The sequence below is a fragment of the Bombina bombina genome, chromosome 6 (genome assembly GCF_027579735.1).
Source record: "Bombina bombina isolate aBomBom1 chromosome 6, aBomBom1.pri, whole genome shotgun sequence".
Lineage (NCBI taxonomy): Eukaryota > Metazoa > Chordata > Amphibia > Anura > Bombinatoridae > Bombina > Bombina bombina.
Genome location: NC_069504.1, coordinates 866,726,147 through 866,752,155, shown reverse-complemented (window position 1 = coordinate 866,752,155; position 26,009 = coordinate 866,726,147). Strand labels below are relative to the sequence as shown.

Below are 26,009 nucleotides of genomic sequence, written 5' to 3'. Positions count from 1 at the left end.
AGAAAAAGGGGCCGAATTATCAAGCGCCTGAATGGAGCTTCATGCCCCTTTTTCCGTGCGAGCCTTCAGGCTCGCCGGAAACAGCGGTCTAAAGACTGCTGTTCCATAACTTGTCCTCCTGCTCTGAGGCTACAGACATTAATCCGCCCGATCCTATATGATCGGGCTGATTGACACCCCCTGATTGCCTGCAAATCTGCAGGGACAGCATTGCACAAGCGGTTCACTAGAACTGCTTGTGCAATGATAAATGCCGACAATGTATGCAGTCTGCATTTATCGATGTGCGGCGGACATGATACTCTACTTCGTATCATGTCCGCTCGCACTTTCATAAATCGGCCCCCAAGTGTCTGCTTTTGTGGATAATAATTTACGTATTTCTTCTTTCTTCTCAGTGGGGGACAACTGGCGCAAGTACCTAACGGTGTGTGGTCTTCGAACTCATGGAGACATGCCTGATGGTTGCTTAGTTACAGAACTAATTTACATTCACAGCAAGATGCTAATAGCTGATGATCGAACTGTCATAATTGGTTAGTGCCCTGGTTTTAAGATCTTGCAAACTATTTTCTCTGATCATTCTCCTTCTGCCATCACTGGTTTACATTTACGTATTAATTTGATAGATTTTTTTGGTCAAAACAAAACTATTTGTATCATCTAACTTAAATAACACTATTCTGTTTCTATAATATAGATCCTTCAAGTTGTAAAGATCTTAGAATAGGCTGTGTGTATCATATGACATATGAAAGCCTTATAGGGACATGATACCAAGATTTTTTTTTTATGTTTTTTTGATGCAACAAAGTAAAACTAGAAGTGTCATTTTGATTATTCCAGTCACACTTAATGAGTTTTAAATGACTTGTTATACCAGCAGGAGGGTATACGATGTATAAAAATAGTTTTTAGGTATATTTTTGTATAGGACATAGCTGGTTTTGTTCTTTGAAACCACAACTCATGAAAATGGGCTGAGCTTGCAGGGAAATCAGACCTCATCTTATCACTTTCTATACACAAAAATGTTTTATCTTATCTCTCTTTGTACTAAAGCCCAATACTTATATTAAAAAAAATGGTATTACTTATCTCTCCTATTCCTCACTCGAAGTGTAATTTCTTCTGCTGTATATGTTTACCTAGCTTTCCTATAGGCCAGTGTTTCCCAACTCCAGTCTTCAGGACTCTTAACAGGCCACATATTTATTATATCTTTACTAGATCACAGGTGAACTGATTATTTCACCTGTGCTCTAGTTAAAGATATAATGAATATGTGGCCTGTTTGGGAAACACTGTTATAGACATTACTTAAAAGGTGAAACCCAAAAATTATTCTTTCATGATTCAGTTAGCACATGTGATTTTAAAAAAAATTCCAATTTACTTCTATTATCAAATGTGCTTCATTCTCTTGGTATAATTTGCTGAATGAGCCGCAATGTACTACTGGGAGCTAGCTGAACCCTTTCCGGTCCTTTTAAATGCTTCATTTGTGCAGCCGGTGGGTCTAATTTAATTTTCGCAGCCATTTTCTTTTGAATTACACAGCTAAATAGCAAGTCACCTCTAGATGTCGCTATTTAGCTGTGAAATTCAAAAGCGGCAAAGTCAGAATATATCCAACATTTGAGCGCATGCGCTAAAACCCTTTGTCGGATATATTCAGACAAAGGATCGCAAAGGGTTAACACATCTGGTGAACCAATGAACAGAGGCATTTATGTGCAGTCACCAATCAGAAGCTAGCTCCCAGTAATGCATTGCTGCTCCAGAGCCTGCCTATATATGTTTTTAAACCTAAGAATACCAATAGAATGAAGCAAATTAGATAATAGAAGCAAATTAGAAAGTTGTTTAAAAGCACATGTTCTGTCATGAAAGAAAACAATTGGGGTTTCAAGTCCCTTTTTAAGCATTGGTATTTTCAGTGGAGATACCAAAGGCAAAAGCAGCTATTTCAAATGTAAAAATTTAGGTTAAGGAGTAATTTGTAAACAATTTAATATACTCTAGCAGGTAAAATGGATAATTGGGTACAAATTAAAAGGGAGAACATTTTACAGTACATGGTCCCTTTAAAAATATGCTATTGAAAGTTATAGGTCTTTTTTTTTTTTTTTTTTTTTTTTTTCTTTAAGTTGGTGTTGGTGGGCAATATAGCCAATCAGATGCCATATCACTCCCACCATACACAGAAACCAGAACATTCTCCTACTTCTAGAGCAGTGCTAGGTTACACATGCAGTGCAACCGCACAGAGTATTCTGATCTCTGTTTATGGAGGCAATATGGAATCTGTTTGCCTATACCACTGGTTTTTAAACCTGTCCTCGGTCCTCCCTAACGGGCCGGATTTTGAGGATATCTGAACTAGAGCACAGGTGAAATAATCAGCTGATTAGTAACCATGGTTATTTTACCTGCTCTCACCCAAGGTTATACTGTAAATCTGGTCTGTTAGGGAGGCCTGAAGACAGGTTTGAAATTCAGTGGTCTATACTTTCCATGGTGTACAGCCTGTCTCAACAAAACATTTGTGTACTTCAACATCTGCAATATAGGGATTTATAACATTTTTGTCCCTTTAAGGTTTAATCTATTGGTTTTTTTTTATGAATACACAAGTTCTCTAGGTTGAATAGCATAGCCATTTTTGATCTACACCATAATAAACTTGTTTCCCTTTGAGATATATTAATAAATGTGTACATAGACTAAATATAAGTTTTCAGAGACCTAGTTATGAGCTGTATCCCCCTGTTTTGTAATGAAGGTTCAGCTAACATCAATGACAGAAGCATGCTGGGAAAAAGAGATAGTGAGCTGGCGGTTATAGTCGAAGATACTGAGATGGTAGAATCTGTAATGAATGGGCAGCCATACAAGGCTGGGAAGTTCTCACTGGGTCTCCGGATGGACTGTTTCAAGTAAGTGGATAGTTAAACTGGTAGCTTCTTTACATTTTATAGTGACTTAAATGCAAAACTGAATTCCACACAACAGGTTTAATGTTTGCAGTATAATATCATTATTTTGTTTTGCACATTTGTTTTGTAATTTACCTGTGAAAATTGTGTCAAACCCCCTCCATATCTTTCACTAACTGGCTGCATCAGAGGTGCAAACTCATTCTCACTATGGCACTGGAAAACCACCACAAAATACACTAGAATTAGAAGTGTTTATTATGAACTTACTGCAATAAAACAAATCAGTAATTAGCTTATAAAAGTATTACAGTACAGTAACACAAGGCAATGATTAAACTATCTACGCATTACTTATCTTCTAGTTTCGGATATGGCATTAATAGTGTACCATGGCAAATAGGCAGGTCATCACAACAGCGCCATCATTCAGTCGAACACAGCCAGCCAAATTCCTCAGATGCTATTGTGAGACTTATCTCCAAGATGTTACCTGCAGACTCTCCTGTCCCCCCCCCCCCCCTTAACAATTCTAATTAATAAACTTTCCGTTTATAAGGGGTGTCTAATGTTAACGTCAATCATATAATATTATAACAAGCAAGTATTGTCATAACCAACTTCAGGTTAGTGCCTGGCACTATCTCCCATTAAAATGTCACTTCCCCCTTTCTTGAGCAGAGAACAGGAAAGCACAGTACAAACAAGTAATTTATTCTTAAAGGCAAACAAGTCGTATACTCCTTAAAGGTATATATTTGTGTTAAAGGCATATGTGATATATTTATATGTACTATATATGTATGCATACTGTATATGTTGTGTGGGGAATTACTGTCTGTACCCTACATTGCAAAACAATGCACATTGTACTAACAAAATTACATGTTTAAACCATTTTAAAATATGTATTTCTCCAACATAGGTGTGTCCGGTCCACGGCGTCATCCTTACTTGTGGGATATTCTCCTCCCCAACAGGAAATGGCAAAGAGCCCAGCAAAGCTGGTCACATGATCCCTCCTAGGCTCCGCCTACCCCAGTCATTCTCTTTGCCGTTGTACAGGCAACATCTCCACGGAGATGGCTTAGAGTTTTTTCGTGTTTAACTGTAGTTTTTATTATTCAATCAAGAGTTTGTTATTTTAAAATAGTGCTGGTATGTACTATTTACTCTGAAACAGAAAAGAGATGAAGATTTCTGTTTGTAAGAGGAAAATGATTTTAGCAACCGTTACTAAAATCGATGGCTGTTTCCACACAGGACTGTTGAGAGGAATTAACTTCAGTTGGGGGAAACAGTGAGCAGACTTTTGCTGCTTGAGGTATGACACATTCTAACAAGACCATGTAATGCTGGAAGCTGTCATTTTCCCTATGGGATCCGGTAAGCCATTTTTATTACATAAAGAAAAAGGGCTTCACAAGGGCTTTTAAGACTGTAGACATTTTCTGGGCTAAAACGATTTATATATAAGCATATTTTATACCCCATAGCCTTGAGGAATTATTTTAATCTTGGGAACTATGTAAAATAACCGGCAGGCACTGTATTGGACACCTTATTCTCTAGGGGCTTTCCTTAATCATAGGCAGAGTCTCATTTTCGCGCCTCTATTGCGCACTTGTTTTTGGGAAGCATGACATGCAGATGCATGTGTGAGGAGCTCTGATACATAGAAAAGACTTTCTGAAGGCGTCATTTGGTATCGTATTCCCCTTTGGGCTTGGTTGGGTCTCAGCAAAGCAGATACCAGGGACTGTAAAGGGGTTAAATATAAAAACGGCTCCGGTTCCGTTATTTTAAGGGTTAAAGTTTCCAAATTTGGTGTGCAATACTCTTAAGGCTTTAAGACACTGTGGTGAAATTTTGGTGAATTTTGAACAATTCCTTCATACTTTTTCACATTTGCAGTAATAAAGTGTGTTCAGTTTAAAATTTAAAGTGACAGTAACGGTTTTATTTTAAAACGTTTTTTGTACTTTGTTATTAAGTTTATGCCTGTTTAACATGTCTGAACTACCAGATAGACTGTGTTCTGTATGTGGGAAGCCAAAGTTCCTTCTCATTTAAATAGATGTGATTTATGTGACACAAAATTTAGAGAAAATGATGCCCAAGATGATTCCTCAAGTGAGGGGAGTAAGCATGGTACTGCATCATCCCCTCCTTCGTCTACACCAGTCTTGCCCACTCAGGAGGCCCCCTAGTACATCTAGTGCGCCAATACTCCTTACTATGCAACAATTAACGGCTGTAATGGATAATTCTATCAAAAACATTTTAGCCAAAATGCCCACTTATCAGCGAAAGCGCGACTGCTCTGTTTTAGAAAATACTGAAGAGCATGAGGACGCTGATGATATTGGTTCTGAAGTGCCCCTACACCAGTCTGAGGGGGCCAGGGAGGTTTTGTCTGAGGGAGAAATTTCAGATTCAGGGAAAATTTCTCAACAAGCTGAACCTGATGTGATTACATTTAAATTTAAATTGGAACATCTCCGCGCTCTGCTTAAGGAGGTGTTATCTACTCTGGATGATTGTGAGAATTTGGTCATTCCAGAGAAATTATGTAAAATGGACAAGTTCCTAGAGGTCCCGGGGCCCCCGAAGCTTTTCCTATACCCAAGCGGGTGGCGGACATTGTAAATAAAGAATGGGAAAGGCCCGGTATACCTTTCGTCCCTCCCCCCATATTTAAAAAATTGTTTCCTATGGTCGACCCCAGAAAGGACTTATGGCAGACAGTCCCCAAGGTCGAGGGGGCGGTTTCTACTCTAAACAAACGCACCACTATACCCATAGAAGATAGTTGTGCTTTCAAAGATCCTATGGATAAAAAATTAGAAGGTTTGCTTAAAAAGATGTTTGTTCAGCAAGGTTACCTTCTACAACCAATTTCATGCATTGTTCCTGTCACTACAGCAGCGTGTTTCTGGTTCGATGAACTAGAAAAGGCGCTCAATAATAATTCTTCTTCTTATGAGGAGATTATGGACAGAATTCATGCTCTCAAATTGGCTAATTCTTTCACCCTAGACGCCACTTTGCAATTGGCTAGGTTAGCGGCGAAAAATTCTGGTTTTGCTATTGTGGCGCGCAGAGCGCTTTGGCTAAAATCTTGGTCAGCGGATGCGTCTTCCAAGAACAAATTGCTTAACATTCCTTTCAAGGGGAAAACGCTGTTTGGCCCTGACTTGAAAGAGATTATCTCTGATATCACTGGGGGCAAGGGCCACGCCCTTCCTCAGGATAGGTCTTTCAAAGCCAAAAATAAACCTAATTTTCGTCCCTTTCGCAGAAACGGACCAGCCCCAAGTGCTACGTCCTCTAAGCAAGAGGGTAATACTTCTCAAGCCAAGCCAGCCTGGAGGCCAATGCAAGGCTGGAACAAAGGAAAGCAGGCCAAGAAACCTGCTACCAAGACAGCATGAGATGTTGGCCCCCGATCCGGGACCGGATCTGGTGGGGGGCAGACTCTCTCTCTTCGCTCAGGCTTGGGCAAGAGATGTTCTGGATCCTTGGGCACTAGAAATAGTCTCCCAAGGTTATCTTCTGGAATTCAAGGGGCTTCCCCCAAGGGGGAGGTTCCACAGGTCTCAATTGTCTTCAGACCACATAAAAAAACAGGCATTCTTACATTGTGTAGAAGACCTGTTAAAAATGGGAGTGATTCATCCTGTTCCTTTAGGAGAACAAGGGATGGGGTTCTACTCCAATCTGTTCGTAGTTCCCAAAAAAGAGGGAACATTCAGACCAATCTTTAGATCTCAAGATCCTAAACAAGTTTCACAAGGTTCCATCGTTCAAAATGGAAACCATTCGAACAATTCTTCCTTCCATCCAGGTAGGTCAATTCATGACCACGGTGGATTTAAAGGATGCGTATCTACATATTCCTATCCACAAGGAACATCATCGGTTCCTAAGGTTCGCATTCCTGGACAAGCATTACCAGTTTGTGGCACTTCCGTTCGGATTAGCCACTGCTCCAAGAATTTTCACAAAGGTACTAGGGTCCCTTCTAGCGGTGCTAAGACCAAGGGGCATTGCAGTAGTACCTTACTTGGACGACATTCTGATTCAAGCGTCGTCCCTTCCACAAGCAAAGGCTCACACGGACATTGTCCTGGCCTTTCTCAGATCTCACGGGTGGAAAGTGAACGTAGAAAAAAGTTCGCTATCTCCGTCAACAAGGGTTCCCTTCTTGGGAACAATAATAGACTCCTTAGAAATGAGGATTTTTCTGACAGAGGCCAGAAAATCAAAACTTCTAAACTCTTGTCAAATACTTCATTCTGTTCCTCTTCCTTCCATAGCGCAGTGCATGGAAGTAATAGGTTTGATGGTAGCGGCAATGGACATAGTTCCATTTGCGCGAATTCATCTAAGACCATTACAACTGTGCATGCTCAGTCAGTGGAATGGGGACTATACAGACTTGTCTCCGACGATACAAGTAGATCAAAGGACCAGAGATTCACTCCGTTGGTGGCTGTCCCTGGACAACCTGTCACAGGGGATGAGCTTCCGCAGACCAGAGTGGGTCATTGTCACGACCGACGCCAGTCTGGTGGGCTGGGGCGCGGTCTGGGGACCCCTGAAAGCTCAGGGTCTTTGGTCTCGGGAAGAATCTCTTCTCCCGATAAATATTCTGGAACTAAGAGCGATATTCAATGCTCTCAAGGCTTGGCCTCAGCTAGCAAAGGCCAAGTTCATACGGTTTCAATCAGACAACATGACGACTGTTGCGTACGTCAACCATCAGGGGGGAACAAGGAGTTCCCTGGCGATGGAAGAAGTGACCAAAATCATTCAATGGGCGGAGACTCACTCCTGCCACTTGTCTGCAATCCACATCCCAGGAGTGGAAAATTGGGAAGCGGATTTTCTGAGTCGTCAGACATTTCATCCGGGGGAGTGGGAACTCCATCCGGAAATCTTTGCCCAAATTACTCAATTGTGGGGCATTCCAGACATGGATCTGATGGCCTCTCGTCAGAACTTCAAGGTTCCTTGCTACGGGTCCAGATCCAGGGATCCCAAGGCGACTCTAGTAGATGCACTAGTAGCACCTTGGACCTTCAAACTAGCTTATGTATTCCCGCCGTTTCCCCTCATCCCCAGACTGGTAGCCAGGATCAATCAGGAGAGGGCATCGGTGATCTTGATAGCTCCTGCGTGGCCACGCAGGACTTGGTATGCAGACCTGGTGAATATGTCATCGGCTCCACCATGGAAGCTACCTTTGAGACGAGACCTTCTTGTTCAAGGTCCGTTCGAACATCCGAATCTGGTCTCACTCCAACTGACTGCTTGGAGATTGAACGCTTGATCTATCAAAGCGAGGGTTCTCAGATTCTGTCATTGATACTCTTGTTCAGGCCAGAAAGCCTGTAACTAGAAAAATCTACCACAAAATATGGAAAAAATATATCTGTTGGTGTGAATCTAAAGGATTCCCTTGGGACAAGGTAAAAATTCCTAAGATTCTATCCTTTCTTCAAGAAGGTTTGGAGAAAGGATTATCTGCAAGTTCTATGAAGGGACAGATTTCTGCCTTGTCTGTGTTACTTCACAAAAAGCTGGCAGCTGTGCCAGATGTTCAAGCCTTTGTTCAGGCTCTGGTTAGAATCAAGCCTGTTTACAAACCTTTGACTCCTCCTTGGAGTCTCAATTTAGTTCTTTCAGTTCTTCAGGGGGTTCCGTTTGAACCCTTACATTCCGTTGATATTAAGTTATTATCTTGGAAAGTTTTGTTTTTGGTTGCATTAGATGCTACAAAGGATTTTAGACAAACATCTTCTTTGTTTGTTGTTTATTCTGGTAAAAGGAGAGGTCAAAAAGCAACTTCTACCTCTCTCTCTTTTTGGATTAAAAGCATCATCAGATTGGCTTTCGAGACTGCCGGACGGCAGCCTCCTGAAAGAATCACAGCTCATTCCACTAGGGCTGTGGCTTCCACATGGGCCTTCAAGAACGAGGCTTCTGTTGATCAGATATGTAAGGCAGCGACTTGGTCTTCACTGCACACTTTTACGAAATTTTACAAATTTGATACTTTTGCTTCTTCTGAGGCTATTTTTGGGAGAAAGGTTTTGCAAGCCGTGGTGCCTTCCATCTAGGTGACCTGATTTGCTCCCTCCCTTCATCCGTGTCCTAAAGCTTTGGTATTGGTTCCCACAAGTAAGGATGACGCCGTGGACCGGACACACCTATGTTGGAGAAAACAGAATTTATGTTTACCTGATAAATTACTTTCTCCAACGGTGTGTCCGGTCCACGGCCCGCCCTGGTTTTTTTAATCAGGTCTGATAATTTATTTTCTTTAACTACAGTCACCACGGTATCATATGATTTCTCCTATGCAAATATTCCTCCTTTACGTCGGTCGAATGACTGGGGTAGGCGGAGCCTAGGAGGGATCATGTGACCAGCTTTGCTGGGCTCTTTGCCATTTCCTGTTGGGGAGGAGAATATCCCACAAGTAAGGATGACGCCGTGGACCGGACACACCGTTGGAGAAAGTAATTTATCAGGTAAACATAAATTCTGTTTTTGTATGCAGGTCTTTTGCAATGCATTGCTTAATTGTTGATCTGTGCCATGCATATATAAAAATAAGTTTAGTGCCCCTTTTAAGTTGACAATATGGTTACTATGATCTCTTAATTGGTACATCACTGCACCATAGCATTAATACACAATATAGGACAACACTTTTATATGCACATCCATTTAATAGGCTGTATTTGTAATTCTCTTTTCCACCCCTGTTTCTCTTCTAGTACTCTCCTTAATGCGCAGTCCTTGCCACCCCTAGATGTTTCCGACCCTGTCTCTGATATTTTTTTCAATGACATTTGGAATCAAATTTCTCTTAATAACACAGGTCTATATGATCAGGTAAGTGTGGTAGGTGTAAAACATTTGGGAGAGGATAGACTGTCAACATGACAGCATTTTATTTTTTTAGATTTAAGAAATAAAACCAAAAATATATTAATAATAATAATACATTTCACTGTAAAGCCCCAGCATATTGTATGCTATTATTTATTACTATTTCAAACCCAGAACGTTAAAAAAAACTACCTTGGACTCATTAATTCTGATATCAGAACAATGTGCATGTGGGGGTACCTGCCATGTCTGACGTTTTTCACTGATTTTTACCTTGGGATATTTATACATAGTAATGAAATGTTAAAAAGGAGACTAAAGCAGTAGTATTCTGAGTAGGTACAGGCCCAATACACTATTGGCCTGTATGTCCCTTTAAACTAGGAGGATAGTGCAGGAGCAGACGAGATAGCAAGCAAAGTGATACAATCAGTCTCTGGATTTACACCCACTTTCTGCCAAATTTCAAATGTATCTTCTCTTAACGTTTAAACTATTCAGCCATTCTTATACTCTGCCTTTTGGCACTCCTCTTCTTTTTTTTTTTTTTTTTTTTTTTTTTTTTTTTTTTTAATCAGGTGTTCAGATGCCTTCCCACCAATGCTGTCCAGTCTCACAAAGCACTTCGGGAGTATACAGCAGTGTCCAGTTTGGCAACCACTAACCCAAGCCTATCTCGGGAACTGATAGCCAGGGTCAGGGGTCATTTGGTGGAATTCCCTTTCTACTTCCTTTCTGAGGAGTTTCTCCTTCCTCCTTTAACCAGCAAAGAGGGTGTGATACCAAGTGAGGTCTGGACATGATACCTCTGGAGAAGATTGTATGATCTATGAATTATATCTGCACACACAGCATTATGTACATAATTCAACCATTTCCTCACACCTATTGTGTTAACTGCAAATGCAATATCCTGTGCCACTCTCATATTTGTCAGCCAATCAACTTAATGAATTAATGTTTGATCGAAAAGTATCTTAAACACATCTCAGCACGGTGGACACATGATTCTTTGTTTTATTTGTTTTGTAAAAAAAGGTTAAGTTAAAGCTGTTTATGTGGAGCAATATTGCTCTGTGACATAAAAGGTTACTGATTAATAAGCAGAATACAAGAAAAAAGCCATTTCTAAATGTCCTGTTTTTGATGCAACAAGGAAGAAAAATGGCACTGTAGTTCCCCACTGTACATATATTTTTATGTATTTATCTTAGTTCTGTTTACAGTGTGCTTTTGTAATACTATTGTTTGTTCTTGCAGCTTCCCACAGACATATCTATGTTTACATATTAGGGCGCCTTATTTGGTTCTTATTGTAGCAAATCGCACACAAATTGTGACCTCAGCCCATGTCTCACTTTACAATAAGCCCTTTGCCTGCACTAATCCAAGCTATGCACAAACAATCCTTTAGTGACTGCATCTTTGCACACACCACTCCGCATCATACTGAAACTAGGCGCACACTCTTGTGCTATCGGCATTCCTTTATGCACATTCTCTTTACACACATTTGTGCTCACAATATTAATTTTCCAGTCTTGGTACTCTACACATACTACATTGCGCACCAGTTAAGCTATTGTATTGTCATCACAAACTCACTCAGAACGAATATCCTGTACAATGTCCATCTTTTCCTCACCAAACACTAGTACAGCTGGTACTAAACCAACTTTCCACAACACTTCCGGTCTAGTATTTTCTATGCATCAACAGAGTATCCTGTATTTCTCTGACTGCTGCACAAGCCCTTGTTTAGCTAATAGCTTCTCCACAAATTACACTCCTGTATACATTTTAGCTACACAGGTTATCAATGTCTGATATCTGCACACAAATCATTGTGTATAGTTTTCTATGTACACTATGTTCTCACTAATCTTTGGTACGTGCACGCTGCATCCTATACTATCATTTCTGTGCACCATCATTTGTTTCTCTAACCAGCCTTGTGCAATAAAATATTTTGGCAGTGCAGTGTTTGGAACACTAAGTTTCAAATTGTATTCATAAGGCTAAAGTATCTAAATGAACAAATTAATGTAACTTTAGTGACTGATCATATTATACAGACATAAAAAATAAAATTTTCATAATTTGTTATGGAAATATTGATATGATTATATAAAGGTTTTAAAATGTATACATGCTTATGCCTTATAGTAAACATACTTGTTCACAGTAAACCATACTACTTCACTAAGTTTTTGTGCAGACTAATCCGTTAAAGTGGATTAGAATAAACTTTCCTTTTTTTAGGTTCAGAATCACCATAAATCTCTCTTCAGAAGGTGCCTCTGTCTGCTGCAATGTGGCTGTTTTTACCCCCCCTTGTAAACAGCTAGTGGGCGGATCGGTTTGAGAACGCAATCATTCCAGTGGGGTAATAAACACTCTGACATTGTGACAGAAGCTACCGCACATTCACAGCAGCTCTGTGAGCCGGCTAGCTAAAATCTATAGGCGCCATTGGTTGCCTTGTGCTTGGTTGGACTGATTGCTGTCTATTTAAAAAAAAACAATAGGCGTCCAGATTGGCCACAGATGTGGGCACCTTCTGAAGAGGAACTTGAAATGTAAAATACACATAAAAGGCAATTTAAAATATTAGTGAAAGTGGGGTCATAGATTTATATTAATTCTGAACCTAATAAAGGAAGTTTTTTTATTTTTTTATTCTAACCTTGACTGGCCCTTTAATATATAGTGGCAACTCTGTAAGCACTATGTCCTGTGTGTCTGCAGTCATGGAATGTTCTTTACTAATCCATTGTTTGCACAGGATGGTGTAGTGATCATGGCTGTGCTGGCTAACGAAGCCCTGCATGAATACCAGGTATATATACATACAGTTTGCTGTACTAATAATACTGCAGGCACATTTTACCAACTACATTTCTTACACCTATGTTACAGCAAAAGGTCAAATAATCTGTCTTCCATAAAGTGACCCTGCCAGTCTGTGGTATTGCAGGGGATAGACACTAGTTATTATAGGATGTGTTTATACTGAAGTTTAAAACTCATATTAATAAAATGTTATCTGTAAATTGTACCATTTTTGAGATGTCGTGTTTTTTTTTGTTGTTGTTGTTTTTTTGTTTTTTTGTGTGCAAGTAGAATGTGATTTTCTTAAGAGTCTGCACATACAGGTTACCTACAAGTGGTTGTTATAAATAGAGCATGCCACTTTTCCACTAAAATGTCATTTTAAATCCCTAAGAGAGCTTGTCATGTTTGCACAAATCACTCAGAAATTCTGTGTTTAACCCCAGCAAAGAGCATATAAAAACGCATGAGCTGCAGGGAACTGCTGGTCCCTACATATGTGAAAAAGCAACTATATGAAATTAAACAAAAAAACTTTAAATATATATATATATATATATATATATATATATATATTTATATTTAAAAAATACATTTTCTGTAGTGCACATCGAAAACATCACCAATAGGAATCCTTTGAAATACATAGATTTAGCATTACTTCACCTTGCCAGTATGTAAGATTAAAATCCTATGTTTTACAATAAAAATACAGATAGAAAACCCTTTTTCTTTCCAATGGCATAGAGAGACCACAAATTCATTCATTACTGTTGGGAATTCAGCACCAGGCCACCAGGATGAGGCAAAGTCACCCCAGCCAAAGCTTTAGTATCGCTCCCACTTCCCATACTGCCCCAGTCATTCTTTGCCTCTGTAACTTGGAGGTTGGTGAAGATGGTGCTCTGAAGAAAAATTGGAATTAAGTCCTTTAATGAGTAGTTTCTCTCCAAGATAGGACTGTGGTTAATGCTGTGCCGATGTAAACCTCTTAGTAAAAGTATTGGTAGCTGCTGGATGTCGCAGGGATCGTCTCTGTCCTCCTTCCAGCAATCTATGCTAACATCCCCACCTGGCAACCAGTGATAGCTTACACTGCTTTCCTTTCTACTTCAGGTCCCTGTCAGAAGTTGGATGAAGCTGTCAGACCTGGAAGTGCTGTGTCTGCCCCACAGCAGATGCTCCAATGGTAAGTGTTTTTTTTTTTCTTCAAAGGGTTGGATGACACAAAGGCACTATGAGGGGTTTAAATATCCTAGTTACCTCCCTAAGGAGTCTGGGTGCATACATATTCCTCATTCTAGTGGAATTATATTTTTGCTGGGCAGTTTATTGCAGGGCACTGCGCTAACAGTTGCTGAAAGATCCGTTTTAAGGATCATTTTAGCAAATGTGACTAATGATGGCTGGACTTTTTTATATGAAAGGGGAAATCTATAAGGAGTATAGAATGTGGTAGTGTTTTTTACTTATGAGTGAGGTTGAAGCCTGTACTGGTGGGGACCTTACCCCTAGCGTTTTTAAATGCTGTACATTTTGCTGTTCAGTGTGAGATTGGCGCAGTTTTTTTCAGCGCACTTCTCGTCCCTACGGACCTCCCTTATCGTGTCTCCATGTGATCTACCACGTGCATTAGTAGTCCGCACCGGACCAAAACTAGACAGTGGGAGGTTTGTAACTTCCCCAGTCACTGCTGGGGCTTATAGAGGTGCCGTTTGGAGGATATTTATTTTGATTTCACATATTATTTTTGAGAATAAATTCTGTCATTTTATTTAATTGCGCTCTCTCTCTCTTTACCTTTGGGTGACAAGTGTTTGTATTGTGAGGAGGCCCATGTGATACCCTCTGCACAGTTATATTCCTCATGTTTAGCTTCCATGCTGCAGTCAAAATAAAAAAAAAACTAAATCTTTCTGCTGTTTCTAAGAAGTTTAGCCTGTCAGATCCCTATACCTTTCAGAGCTCTGCTGCCCTTGACATGCCTCAACTTTCCCCTCATTCCCTGTCCCAAGTAGCTGCACCGGCAGTTCCCTGCGGCTCAGCCCAGTTTCTGGGTGAATTTTTTTTTACCAGGAAACTTGGTAGCACACTTCAATCAGCTGTTTCTGCTGCACTGAGTGCCTTACCTGCTTCGGGTAAGTGGAAGAGAAAGATTAGACAGGTTTCTTCTGACACAGGAATCTCTTCTCCTATTGAGGCTGCTTTGGTCAGTCTATCACAAAACTCGAAGGATAAGCATACCTCTGAAGGTGAGATATCAAACTCTGACCCTGCTGTGGACAGACCAGCGGAGTCTGAGGACATTATCTTCAGATTCAAACTCGAACACCTTTGTTTGTTACTCAAGAAGGTATTATCTACTTTGAATGTTCCTGATCCAAAACCATCTGAGGAACTAAATATTCCAAAACTAGACAGAATATATGATGTTAAACCCAGAACTCCAGAAGTCTTTCCGGTTCCAGCCTGTATGATGGACATCATCTCTAAGGAGTGGGAGAAACCTGGGATTACGTTCTCACCAACCTCTAATTTTAACATGATGTTCCCAGTTCCTGACTCTAATGTGGAGTTATGGAGTTTCATTCCCAAGGTGGATAGCACTATTTCCACCCTGGCAAAGAGAACTACTATGACTCTTGAGGATAGTACCTCCTTTAGGACCCCATTGACAAAAAAATGGAGGAGTACTTAAGGATATTTAATCAGCTTGGACTCCTTTGGCAACCGGCTGCAAGCATTGCAGCGGTTGCTGGAGCCGCCACTTACTAGTACAACTCATTATCAGAAATTATTTTGGAGGAGACTCGAGATCCGATTAAAGCTTTGAAAATAGCCAATTCTTTTATTTGTGACACTAACACGCAAGTCATTCGCCTGAGTGCCAAGTCATCTGGCTTTGCGGTTCTGTTGCAAAGGGCCTTGTGGTTAAAGTCGTGGCCTGCGGACATGGTATCAAAGTCTAGACTTCTCTCCTTACCTTTTAAGGGGAAGTCCTTATTTGGTCCGGCCCTGGGTTCCATCATTTCTACGGTGACTGACGGGATGGGCACCCTCCTTCCTCAGGACAAGAAGGCTAGATTCAAGGGTCGACAGTCTAGATATACAAAAGGAATGAAAATTGCCAAAGGACAGAGGCCTTTGACCTCCACCAAGTCAGATCAGCCCAAGAGTTCATGGAAGCCTAATCAGCCTTGGAACAAACAGTCCAAAAAACCCTCTGACAATGAGTCTGCATGAAGGGACAGCCCCCAATCCGGGCTTGCTATCCCTTCAGAACACTTGGATTCATGACGTTCCGAACCCATGGGTTGTGGATATGGTCTCCCAGGTGTACAGGATATAGGGTTCAAGTCTTGCCCTCCAAGAGACAGATTCCTTCTGTCATGACTCTCTTCAAACCCCATGAAGAGAGAAGCCTTTTTAAATTGTGTAAAGGACCTATCTTCTCTGGGAGTGATCATCCTGGTTCGACCTTCAGAGCGGGCTTAGGGTTTTATTCAAACCTTTTAGTGGATCCCAAGGAAGAGGGAACTTTCTGTCAAATTCTGGACTTAGTGTCTCAACAAGTTTCTCAAGGTTCCGTCCTTCAAGATGGAGACTATCAGATCCATTCTCCTGTTGGTCCAAGAGGGTCCATTCATGACCACTATAGACCTGAAGGATGCATACTTTCATATTCCGATCCACAGGGATCATTTTCAGTTCTTGCGGTTTGCCACTCTACATAGTAGATGAGGTTGAAAAAAGAGCGAAGTCCATCGAGTTCAACCTATACAAATATACAGTAAAATACTTACAGAAAACTCCCGTTAAAGGGACATGCCACTCACATTTTTTCTTTTATGATTTAGAAAGAGAATGCAATTTTAAACATCTTTCTAATTTACTTATATTATCTAATTTGTTTTATTCTCTTGATATTCTTTGATGAAAAGGATATCTAGATATGCTCACTAGCTGCTGTTTGGTTGCTTCACATAGAAGCATTGTGTGATTGGCTCACCATGTGCATTGCTTTTTCTTCAAATAAGGATATTTAAAAAATGAAGCAAAAAAAATTATGGAAGTAAATTGTAATGTTGTTTAAATTTCTATTCACTATCTGAATAATGAAAGAAAGATTTTGGGTTTAGTGGCCCTTTAAGCTTGCATAATCCCACTAAAAGGTGACCCATTTAATACAAGCAATCGTATCCATGAATTCTTTTTCTAGACAGAAATGTATCCAAACAATTTTTAAATGTATCTATGTTATTCGCATTCACTACCACTTTTGGTAATGAGTTCCACAATTTTATTGCACTTACAGTGAAGAAAAGTTTCCGTTGCAGGAGAATAAATCTCCTTTCCTTCAACCTTAAATTGTGACCTCTTATAACAAAAAAATTTCTTTGAATAAACAGAGCTTCTGCAATCTCTGTATATGGGCCTTGAATAACTTTATATAAATTAATCATGTTACCTCTCAAGTGCCTTTTTTCTAAAGAAAACAGACCCAGTTTGGCTAGCCTCTCCTCATATCTTATATTCTCTATTCCCCTTATTAGCTTTCTGTCCCTTCTCTGAACTTTTTCTAGTTCTGCAGTATCTTTTTTTTGCGATTGGTCCCCAGAACTGCACTCCATACTCAAGGTGTGAGGTCTTACCAGGGATTTATATAGTGACAGAATTATACTTTCCTCCCTTGAATCAATGCCTCTTAATACATGCTAGTATCTTATTAGCCTTTGAAGCCGCTGCCTTGCATTGTGCAACCATCTTTAGCTTGTTATCTATTACTACTCTCAAATCCCTTTTCTCCTCTGTTTGGCTAAATCTTGTCCCATTTAAATAATAAATTACCTGCTTATTTTTACTTCCAAAATGTAGAACCTTGCATTTTCCCATATTAAATCTCATTTTCCATTTACCTGCCTATACTTCTAATTTTTGCAGATCCCTTTGTAACAAAAGTTCATCCTGCACTGACCTAATGACCTTACTTAACTTAGTATCATCTGCAAAAATAGAGATGTCGCTATTTAATCCTTGCTCCAAGTCATTTATAAAAATATTAAAAAGAACTGATCCCTGGGGGACTCCACTGATTACCTTTGTCCAATCTGAGTATGATCCATTCACTACTACTCGTTGCTCCCCATCTTTTATCCAGTTATTTATCCATGAGCTAATATTTTCAGCTATTCACAGTCCATTAATTTTCTGCATTAATCTCTCATGTGGCACTGTATCAAACGCCTTTGCAAAATTTAAGTATATCATATCAACTGATTCCACTTTATCTATATTTCTTTCATGTAATTGGCAAGAGTCCATGAGCTAGTGACGTATGGGATATACAATCCTACCAGGAGGGGCAAAGTTTCCCAAACCTCAAAATGCCTATAAATACACCCCTCACCACACCCACAATTCAGTTTTACAAACGTTGCCTCCTATGGAGGTGGTGAAGTAAGTTTGTGCTAAGATTTCTACGTTGACATGCGCTTCTCAGCATTTTGAAGCCCGATTCCTCAGAGTACAGCGAATGTCAGAGGGACGTAGAGTATTACCTATTGAATGCAATGATTTTCCTAACGGGGGTCTTTTTCATGGGTTCTCTGTTATCGGTCGTAGAGATTCATCTCATACCTCCCTTTTCAGATCGACGATATACTCTCATATACCATTACCTCTACTGATAACTGTTTCAGTACTGGTTTGGCTATCTGCTATATGTGGATGGGTGTCTTTGGGTAAGTATGTTTTTATTTCTTAAGACACCTCAGCTATGGTTTGGCACTTTATGCATTTATATAATGTTCTAAATATATGTATTGTACTTACATGAACCTGACTCATGGCAAATATATTTCCTTTTGCAGATTGTCAGTTTCATATTTGGGAAAGGTAATATTGAGAAAAAAAAATTTCTTACCTGGGGTTTAGTCTTTTTTTCAATTGACTACTTGCTCAAATTGCAGGCTGTCTTAGGCTTGTGTTTGCGCTTAATGCTACACTTTAATGCGTAATTTTTTTGTCTAAAAATTTTTTTTGGCGCGAAAAGCACGTCCGTTGATGCAAGTTCGTCATTTCCGGCGTCATACTTGACGCAGGGGTTCACACAGGGTTGCGTCGCTGGTAATGGGAGTGTGTTATTTCCGGACATAGTTGGCGGCAAAAAAATTTTCAGTTACGTTGTGCGTCATACTTGGCGCCCAATTTTTTTCATGATGTATTGCCCCATTGCTTTTGCCTCTTGCCTTTTGCTATGTCAGAGGGCTATGCTATTTGTTTTTTCCCCCATTCCTGAAACTGTCATATAAGGAAATTGATAATTTTGCTTTATATGTTGTTTTTTCTTTTACATTTTACAAGATGTCTCAATCTGATCCTGCCTCAGAAGTAGCTGCTGGAACTTTGCTGCCTGACATCGGTTCTACCAAAGCTAAGTGCATTTGTTGTAAAATTGTGGAGATTATATCTCCAACTGTCATTTGTAATAGTTGTCATGATAAACTTTTACATGCATATAGTTTCCATCTGTAATAGTACATTGCCGGTTGCAGTTCCCTCAACTTCTAATGTACATGATATACCTATGAATTTTAAAGAATTTGTTACTGATTCTATTCAGAAGGCTTTGTCTGTATTTCCACCTTCTAATAAGCGTAAGGTCTTTTAAAACTTCTGATAAAGTTGATGAAATTTCAAATGACCGACGGCATAATGAATTATCCACCTCTGATGAGGATCTATCTGATTCAGAAGATCCTTCCTCAGACATTGACTCTACAAATCAACTTATTTAAAATAGAGTATATGCGTTCTTTGTTAAAATAAGTGTTAATTACTTTGGATATTGAGGAAGCTAGTCCTCTTGATATTAAAACCAGTAAACGTTTAAATGCTGTTTTTAACCTACTGTGGTTACTCCAGAGGTTTTTCCTATTCCTGATGCTATTTCTGACATGATTTCTAAGGAATGGAATAAGCCAGGTACTCCTTTTAATCCTTCTGCAAGGTTTAAAAAATTGTATCCTTTACCAGCGATTGCAATAGAGTTTTTTGGGAATAGATCCCCAAAGTTTATGGGGCTATTTCTACTCTTGCTAAACGAACCACTATTCCTATGGAAGATAGTACTTCCTTTAAAGATCCTTTAGATAGGAAGATTGAATCTTATCGAAGGAAAGCCTATTTATATTCAGGTCATCTTCTTAGGCCTGCAATTACTTTGGCTGATGTTGCAGCTGCTTCAACTTTTTGGTTGGAGAATTTAGCACAACAAGAATTGGATTTTGGAGAGAAAGAGATACCGAGAAGGAGCGTGTGGTTCGACCAAAAACCAGGAGTAATGGTTCCGGAGGAGGAGTCTGTGCATATGGCTGTGTTGCACAAGCTCTGCTCATCTCCTCCATTCAATTAGTCCTTGACGGTGGATCACGTGCCAGGTGCCCCAACAGCCAAAGGGAAATATTGCAACCAGCTTGGCCATAGCTGGAGGAACCCGCACAGCGCTGTTACAAATCTGCGCTGCAAGCTACTACACGGTGTGTCAGACCCCACGAAGACCATCTAGTGGAGAGGTCACACACAAGACAGGATCCTGAGAAGCAGTCCCCCCCTCCCACCGGTGCTGCGTGAGGGGGGTAGACAGCTGGGAAATACCTCAAACTACACCAAAGGAATCTTAGTACTCTTTCCCCCCCCTTCCGGCCAGGATCACGTCTGGGGAGTAAAGGGCAGGGGCAGAGGATCACCTATACTCTTTGAAAATTCATCCTGCCTTACCGGAACGAATTGATCGCCTCCTCGGCACGTAGGGAGACGAAGCAACTGGCTACCAGCGGAGTGCCACGAGAGGTTGATGCCTGTCGCAGGAGGCGGAGACTAGGTGAGTTGCGACCGGGTATGACGGAGAAACGGTGGCTTGCCATACTGAGGTGAGGGCTACGGTCCTAAGGAAGTCTGCTCCAGTTACGCTGTACCACTTACTAAAGCAAGCTACTACTAACTTCGCTCCTTTAGGGTGTGCATAAATTACCCGTGCCTCACTCTCCACAAAGAATTCATTTCCAGACAGGAGGGATATAGGACACTGACTCAGCACGCTCTTAAGCTGCGGTGAACCGGCCATAACAGTTAGTGCGAGCTGAAGAAACCGCAAGTATACAACCAACTTTAAAGCAAAAAGTAATGTTTGTGACTGATGCTTTATTAACTTTTCTGCTTTGACTCTTATGCTCATTAATCCTTCTCTGACTTCGCTTTAAATGAGCACGCTAAAGACTGCTTCATATTAACAGCACATACTTACAATTCAGGTGTATGTTTATTTTCGTGCAGCAGATAAGATCTATTCTCTACAAGGAAATAATTCTCAACATATGGGGATATAAGATAATGCATTAGCACTACTTATAACTGTGGTGAATAATTGGACACCTTAATTATTTCAAGTTTTGTGAACTGCATGTATATAACCTAAATTGTCATAAGTGAAAAGAGCTCCCTGTATCTGTCTATGACAGCTAATGCATTAGTAATCGTCAACAAAGTACCCTATTATTTAAGGCTGATTGACTTTTCTTTGACTTTGCTACTAACACCTTGATAAAGACTGCTTCAAACTAACCTTTTTTCTGCTAAAGTGCACAAGTTCTATTATATATATTATTGTTACTGGCTGATTATCAGAAGGGAAATGTATAATTTATACTAACAGTTACTAATCCTTATATGATGGAATCTGTCGCTTGATATAGAATTTCATGTAATAATACATCTAAAGAGATAAGCTAAATGTGATTTGCAAGTTATACACAAAGGTACTTATTTGTGTTAAGCTACTGTAATTTAATACAAAAACACTTAGATTTGCTAAGTCTAAGGGGTATTAGCTATGTTATTCCCAGTGAATTGTACAAATAAGAATATACTTAGAGGATTCCTTTGCATTTGTCTGAATTACCCCACAGGGCGTTAAATGTAAAGCTATTAATTAACTGGTATAAGCTTGACATTAAGGTTTGGCTTAGGCGCTTATTTTTCTTTTTTTTCTTTTTACCAATTAAGGCCTAAGAACTATAGGGGGAAAATAGACTGAGAGATAAGATTAGGGGATAAGGGGTCAAGATAAATTAAGCAGAGGATTCAGATAATTGAGAGCTGGTTTGTAACTCCTTTGACCTAAGTTTTGGTCAAACCAGGTTAGTTCACCTGATTGAATTTACAGGTAATGCATTTTTAGAATCCTATAATTGTTAAACCTGGGAGAAATTCCAGATTAGATCCCACATTAATACACTGAGCCCATTACGCCAGGTCTTAATATATAAAGAGACAATTTCTTGTTTTCTGAGACTGTGAACCCTTGGTATTAACACCACTTTAGATTAGACACTCTCTCACTCATTTTTTCCTTTTTTTTTTTTTTTTTTTTCTTTGTTTTTGTTCCCACCAGCACTTTTTACCCCACTACCACACAAACACTACCCCTCACTCCTTTCTTTTTTTTTTTTTTTTCTTCCTCTCTTTCTTGCACAGATTCCTTTTTCTTTTTTGTTCACTAACTCATGGATACATTTTTAAACTCACCAACACTTCTCAAAAATTCTTCACCACCCATGGCTTCCAGACCCAGAGACAAGAGGAATAAAAATACAACTGAAACTACAGTTGAATTGCATACAGAACCTGATTTTTCTGTAAAATCAAAAGAAGCCATTAATTCTCATATAATAGTAAAGGATATCCTAGAAGCTCTGAATCCTAAATTTGAATCCCTTAGAATTGAAATAAAACAAGATTTGCACACATTATCTATGGAGGTTAAACAATTTTCAACAAGGATTCAAGAAGTAGAGCAAAGGGTGTCTGACCTTGAAGATCACTCAGTCACACAGGCACACTCTTTGACTTTGAAGATGCTACAGAATAAGATCGAAGACCTAGAAAATTGGTCAAGAAGAAATAATATTAGAATAATTGGGGTCCCAGAAACTTTCCAGAATACAGATCTAGTGCAGTTTGCAGCTGAAACTTTACCTCAACTTTTAAAGATTCCCCAAGAAGCATTACCCTTAATGGTTGAGCGAGCTCACAGATTGGGGAGACTTCCCTTACCAAATGAAGATAGAACAAGATCTAGACCTATAATCGTGAAATATTTAAACTTCCAGGATAAGGTTAGAGTTATGCAAACCTCCCGCAAAAATGCCCCTATTTTACTGGAAGGAAATAAAATTCTAATATTCCAAGACTTTGCTTACGAAACCTCCTTGAGAAGAAGGGAGCTCTCACCAATCTGTGGTAGGATGATTAAAGAGGGCCTCACTGCAACAGTTATTTATCCAGCAAGGCTGAAAGTAGAGTTTCAGGGTCAGGTATACTTTTTTGATACTGCTATAGAGGCAGAAAAGTTCTATGCAGAAAAATTCATTAAGTAACTGGAGTCATTTTATTTAATCGTTTAATTAAGATTGAAAGGTCTGATGAATCTGGTATGTTACAACTACTATCTGCATCTGGTGTTTCTCACTTTTTTCATTAATATCCTTCAGTCGTTAAAACTGAATAAACAACGGCAAGGGTGCTGGGGGAGAGGAGGGTGGGGGGGGGGTTTCCTCCCCCCCCCCCCCCCCCCCCCCAGAGGAGAAGAAGAAGAAGAAGAAAGAAAAAGGTTAAAGAATGTCTAATATAAAAAAATTGACTTTTTCCTCTTGGAATGTTGGGGGAGTTTCAACTCCAATGAAACGAAAGATGATAATTTCTCAATTGAGGAAACTTAATTCAGATATTGCGTTTATTCATTAGACACACTTAAATGCAGAAGAATCCCTAAAGTTAAAATCTTCCTGGGTAGGTGAAGTGGTTTTTACGCCAAGTGTAGGCAGGAAGAGGGGCGTAGCCATTCTGCTATGAAAAAAAAACCATATGAAATCTTATCAAAATACATAGATCCTGAAAGCAGAATCTTGATCTTAAAAGTTAGAGTGGCTGGCTCCATCTTTACGCTATGTAACTTATACGCCCCTAATAACTTCGTAAGAAGTTTTTGGGAATTTCTTCAAACTAAAATTTTGCAAATAGGTGAAGGCTACATAGTTGTAGCAGGAGATTTTAATATGACCCCAAAGGCCCAGATAGACAGGCTCAGGCAAAAACCTACTAAAGGAATGGCTAAAAGAGATAAGCTTGAAGGCAAGATGTTTAAAAGCCTATTTAGAAATCTAGCCCTTAAAGATATTTGGAGAACTCAGAACCCGGATCAAAGGGAGTTCACTTGCAAAGCTAAGAGTGTAAGATCTTTTTCCAGAATTGACCTATTTCTAATTAGTGAGAATTTATTAAGAATGGGTACTACATCAAAAATATCGCAAGTAACTATCTCAGACCACGCACCAATAATACTAAAAATACCATTAAACGAAAAAAAATCTACTACACGGCGAATCTTCCCTAAATTTTTAATGAAAAACGCAAAATTTAGAGAATGGTTGACAACTAGAATGATTGGCTCAGGCAAAAACCTACTAAAGGAATGGCTAAAAGAGATAAGCTTGAAGGCAAGATGTTTAAAAGCCTATTTAGAAATCTAGCCCTTAAAGATATTTGGAGAACTCAGAACCCGGATCAAAAGGAGTTCACTTGCAAAGCTAAGAGTGTAAGATCTTTTTCCAGAATTGACCTATTTCTAATTAGTGAGAATTTATTAAGAATGGGTACTACATCAAAAATATCGCAAGTAACTATCTCAGACCACGCACCAATAATACTAAAAATACCATTAAACGAAAAAAAAATCTACTACACGGCGAATCTTCCCTAAATTTTTAATGAAAAACGCAAAATTCAGAGAATGGTTGACAACTAGAATGATTGAATTCTTTACCATAAATGCTGATACTGTCAACGATCCAAATACGTTATGGGGAGCTGGTAAGGCTGTAATGAGGGGGGAAATCATTACATATATGTCTGATTTTAAACGGAGAACGGCTCTGCGGGAAAACGAAGTCCTGAGAGCACTTGCTAATAGTTATAGCAAATATCTATCTCAACCAACATCAATAAATTGGAGGAAGTACGCCTTGGCTAAGAGAGAGAGAGATAATTTCCTACTGCATGTTACAACCCAAGAAGACTATAAAACAAGAGCCAAGTTTTATAGGCATGGAAACAAGGCAGGTAAATTGTTAGCAAACCTAGTTAAAAATGTTCAAGGAAGTTCTTCTATTGATTTACTCTCAGAACAAGGAACTCTACTCCAAAATCCAAAAGAGATTATCGATGTTTTTTATACCTACTATAGAGATCTCTATTCGTACAAAGAATCAGACGAAGAAGCTTCAGAACTTTTCTGGGAAGGACTTGATCATCCAATTCTAAATGAAGAAGCACTGAGTAAAATTAACGCCCCTATCTCTGAGCAAGAAATCACTATGGCCATTAGAGAAGCTCGCCTGGATAAAGCACCTGGTCCAGACTCTCTTCCTATTGAGTTTTACAAGATTCTCGCTCCAATCATAACCCCCCATTTAAGGAACATTTTCAATCATTTCTTTACAAATAACAAACCTATTCCTTTATCTTTTGCAGCATCTATCACAGCATTAATCTTGAAACCAGGGAAAGATCCCCTGAAAAAAGAGTCATATAGACCTATCGCATTACTTAGCTAAAAGACTTCAAAAAGTCTTAGGGGATCTTATACACAAAGATCAGGCGGGTTTTCTCACTAGGCGAAATCTAGCAGCCAAGGTTAGAGAATTATTTCTAGTCCTTGATCATTTTCATAACCGTCAGGAAGCTCCAACTCAAGATCAAACTGATATAGCAATTATCGCATTAGACGCAGAAAAAGCGTTCGATTCGGTCTACCATCAGCATATTATTAACTCTCTGTTACGATTTGGTTTCAAAGATAATTTTCCTTTTTTTATTAAAAATCTTTGTAATAAGTCTACAACTAGACTGATTAATAAACTAGAATCTAATCTAATTAACCTTCAAAGGGGTACAAGACAGGGGTGTCTTCTGTCACCACTTCTATTTGACTTAGCGATTGAATCATTAGCCATTAAAGTTAGACAGAGGATACAAGGGATACCAAAAATTGCTTTATATGCAGACGACGTGTTAATAAATATGTCCAATACAGCAGTTAATATTCCAAGACTGATCTCAATAACAGAGTCATTTGGATCCTTTACAGGCTATAAGCTCAATATTTCTAAGTCAGAGTTAATGTGGGTCAGGAAAAATGAGACTTCAATTGATACGATACCCTTCAAAGTAGTTTTGACTCATCTTAAATATCTAGGGATCTATATTTCAATGAACCCA

At 39.4% G+C, this 26,009-nt stretch overlaps 2 protein-coding genes across 2 annotated transcripts in view; one reads left to right on the top strand and one right to left on the bottom strand.

The window, feature by feature from the left end:
• Positions 1 to 12,900, top strand: part of PLD2 (phospholipase D2) — a 159,340-nt gene extending 146,440 nt beyond the window's left edge. The window contains exons 22-25 of the mRNA XM_053718329.1: positions 399 to 536; positions 2,786 to 2,939; positions 9,728 to 9,845; positions 10,421 to 12,900. Coding sequence (XP_053574304.1) covers positions 399 to 536; positions 2,786 to 2,939; positions 9,728 to 9,845; positions 10,421 to 10,645 — 635 coding nt within the window. The 3' untranslated portion in view covers positions 10,646 to 12,900. The remainder of the gene's footprint in view (positions 1 to 398; positions 537 to 2,785; positions 2,940 to 9,727; positions 9,846 to 10,420) is intronic.
• Positions 12,901 to 23,473: 10,573 nt separating this feature from the next.
• Positions 23,474 to 26,009, bottom strand: part of LOC128664720 (olfactory receptor 1361-like) — a 91,028-nt gene continuing 88,492 nt past the window's right edge. Inside the window, exon 4 of the mRNA XM_053719528.1 lies at positions 23,474 to 23,579. Coding sequence (XP_053575503.1) covers positions 23,474 to 23,579 — 106 coding nt within the window. The remainder of the gene's footprint in view (positions 23,580 to 26,009) is intronic.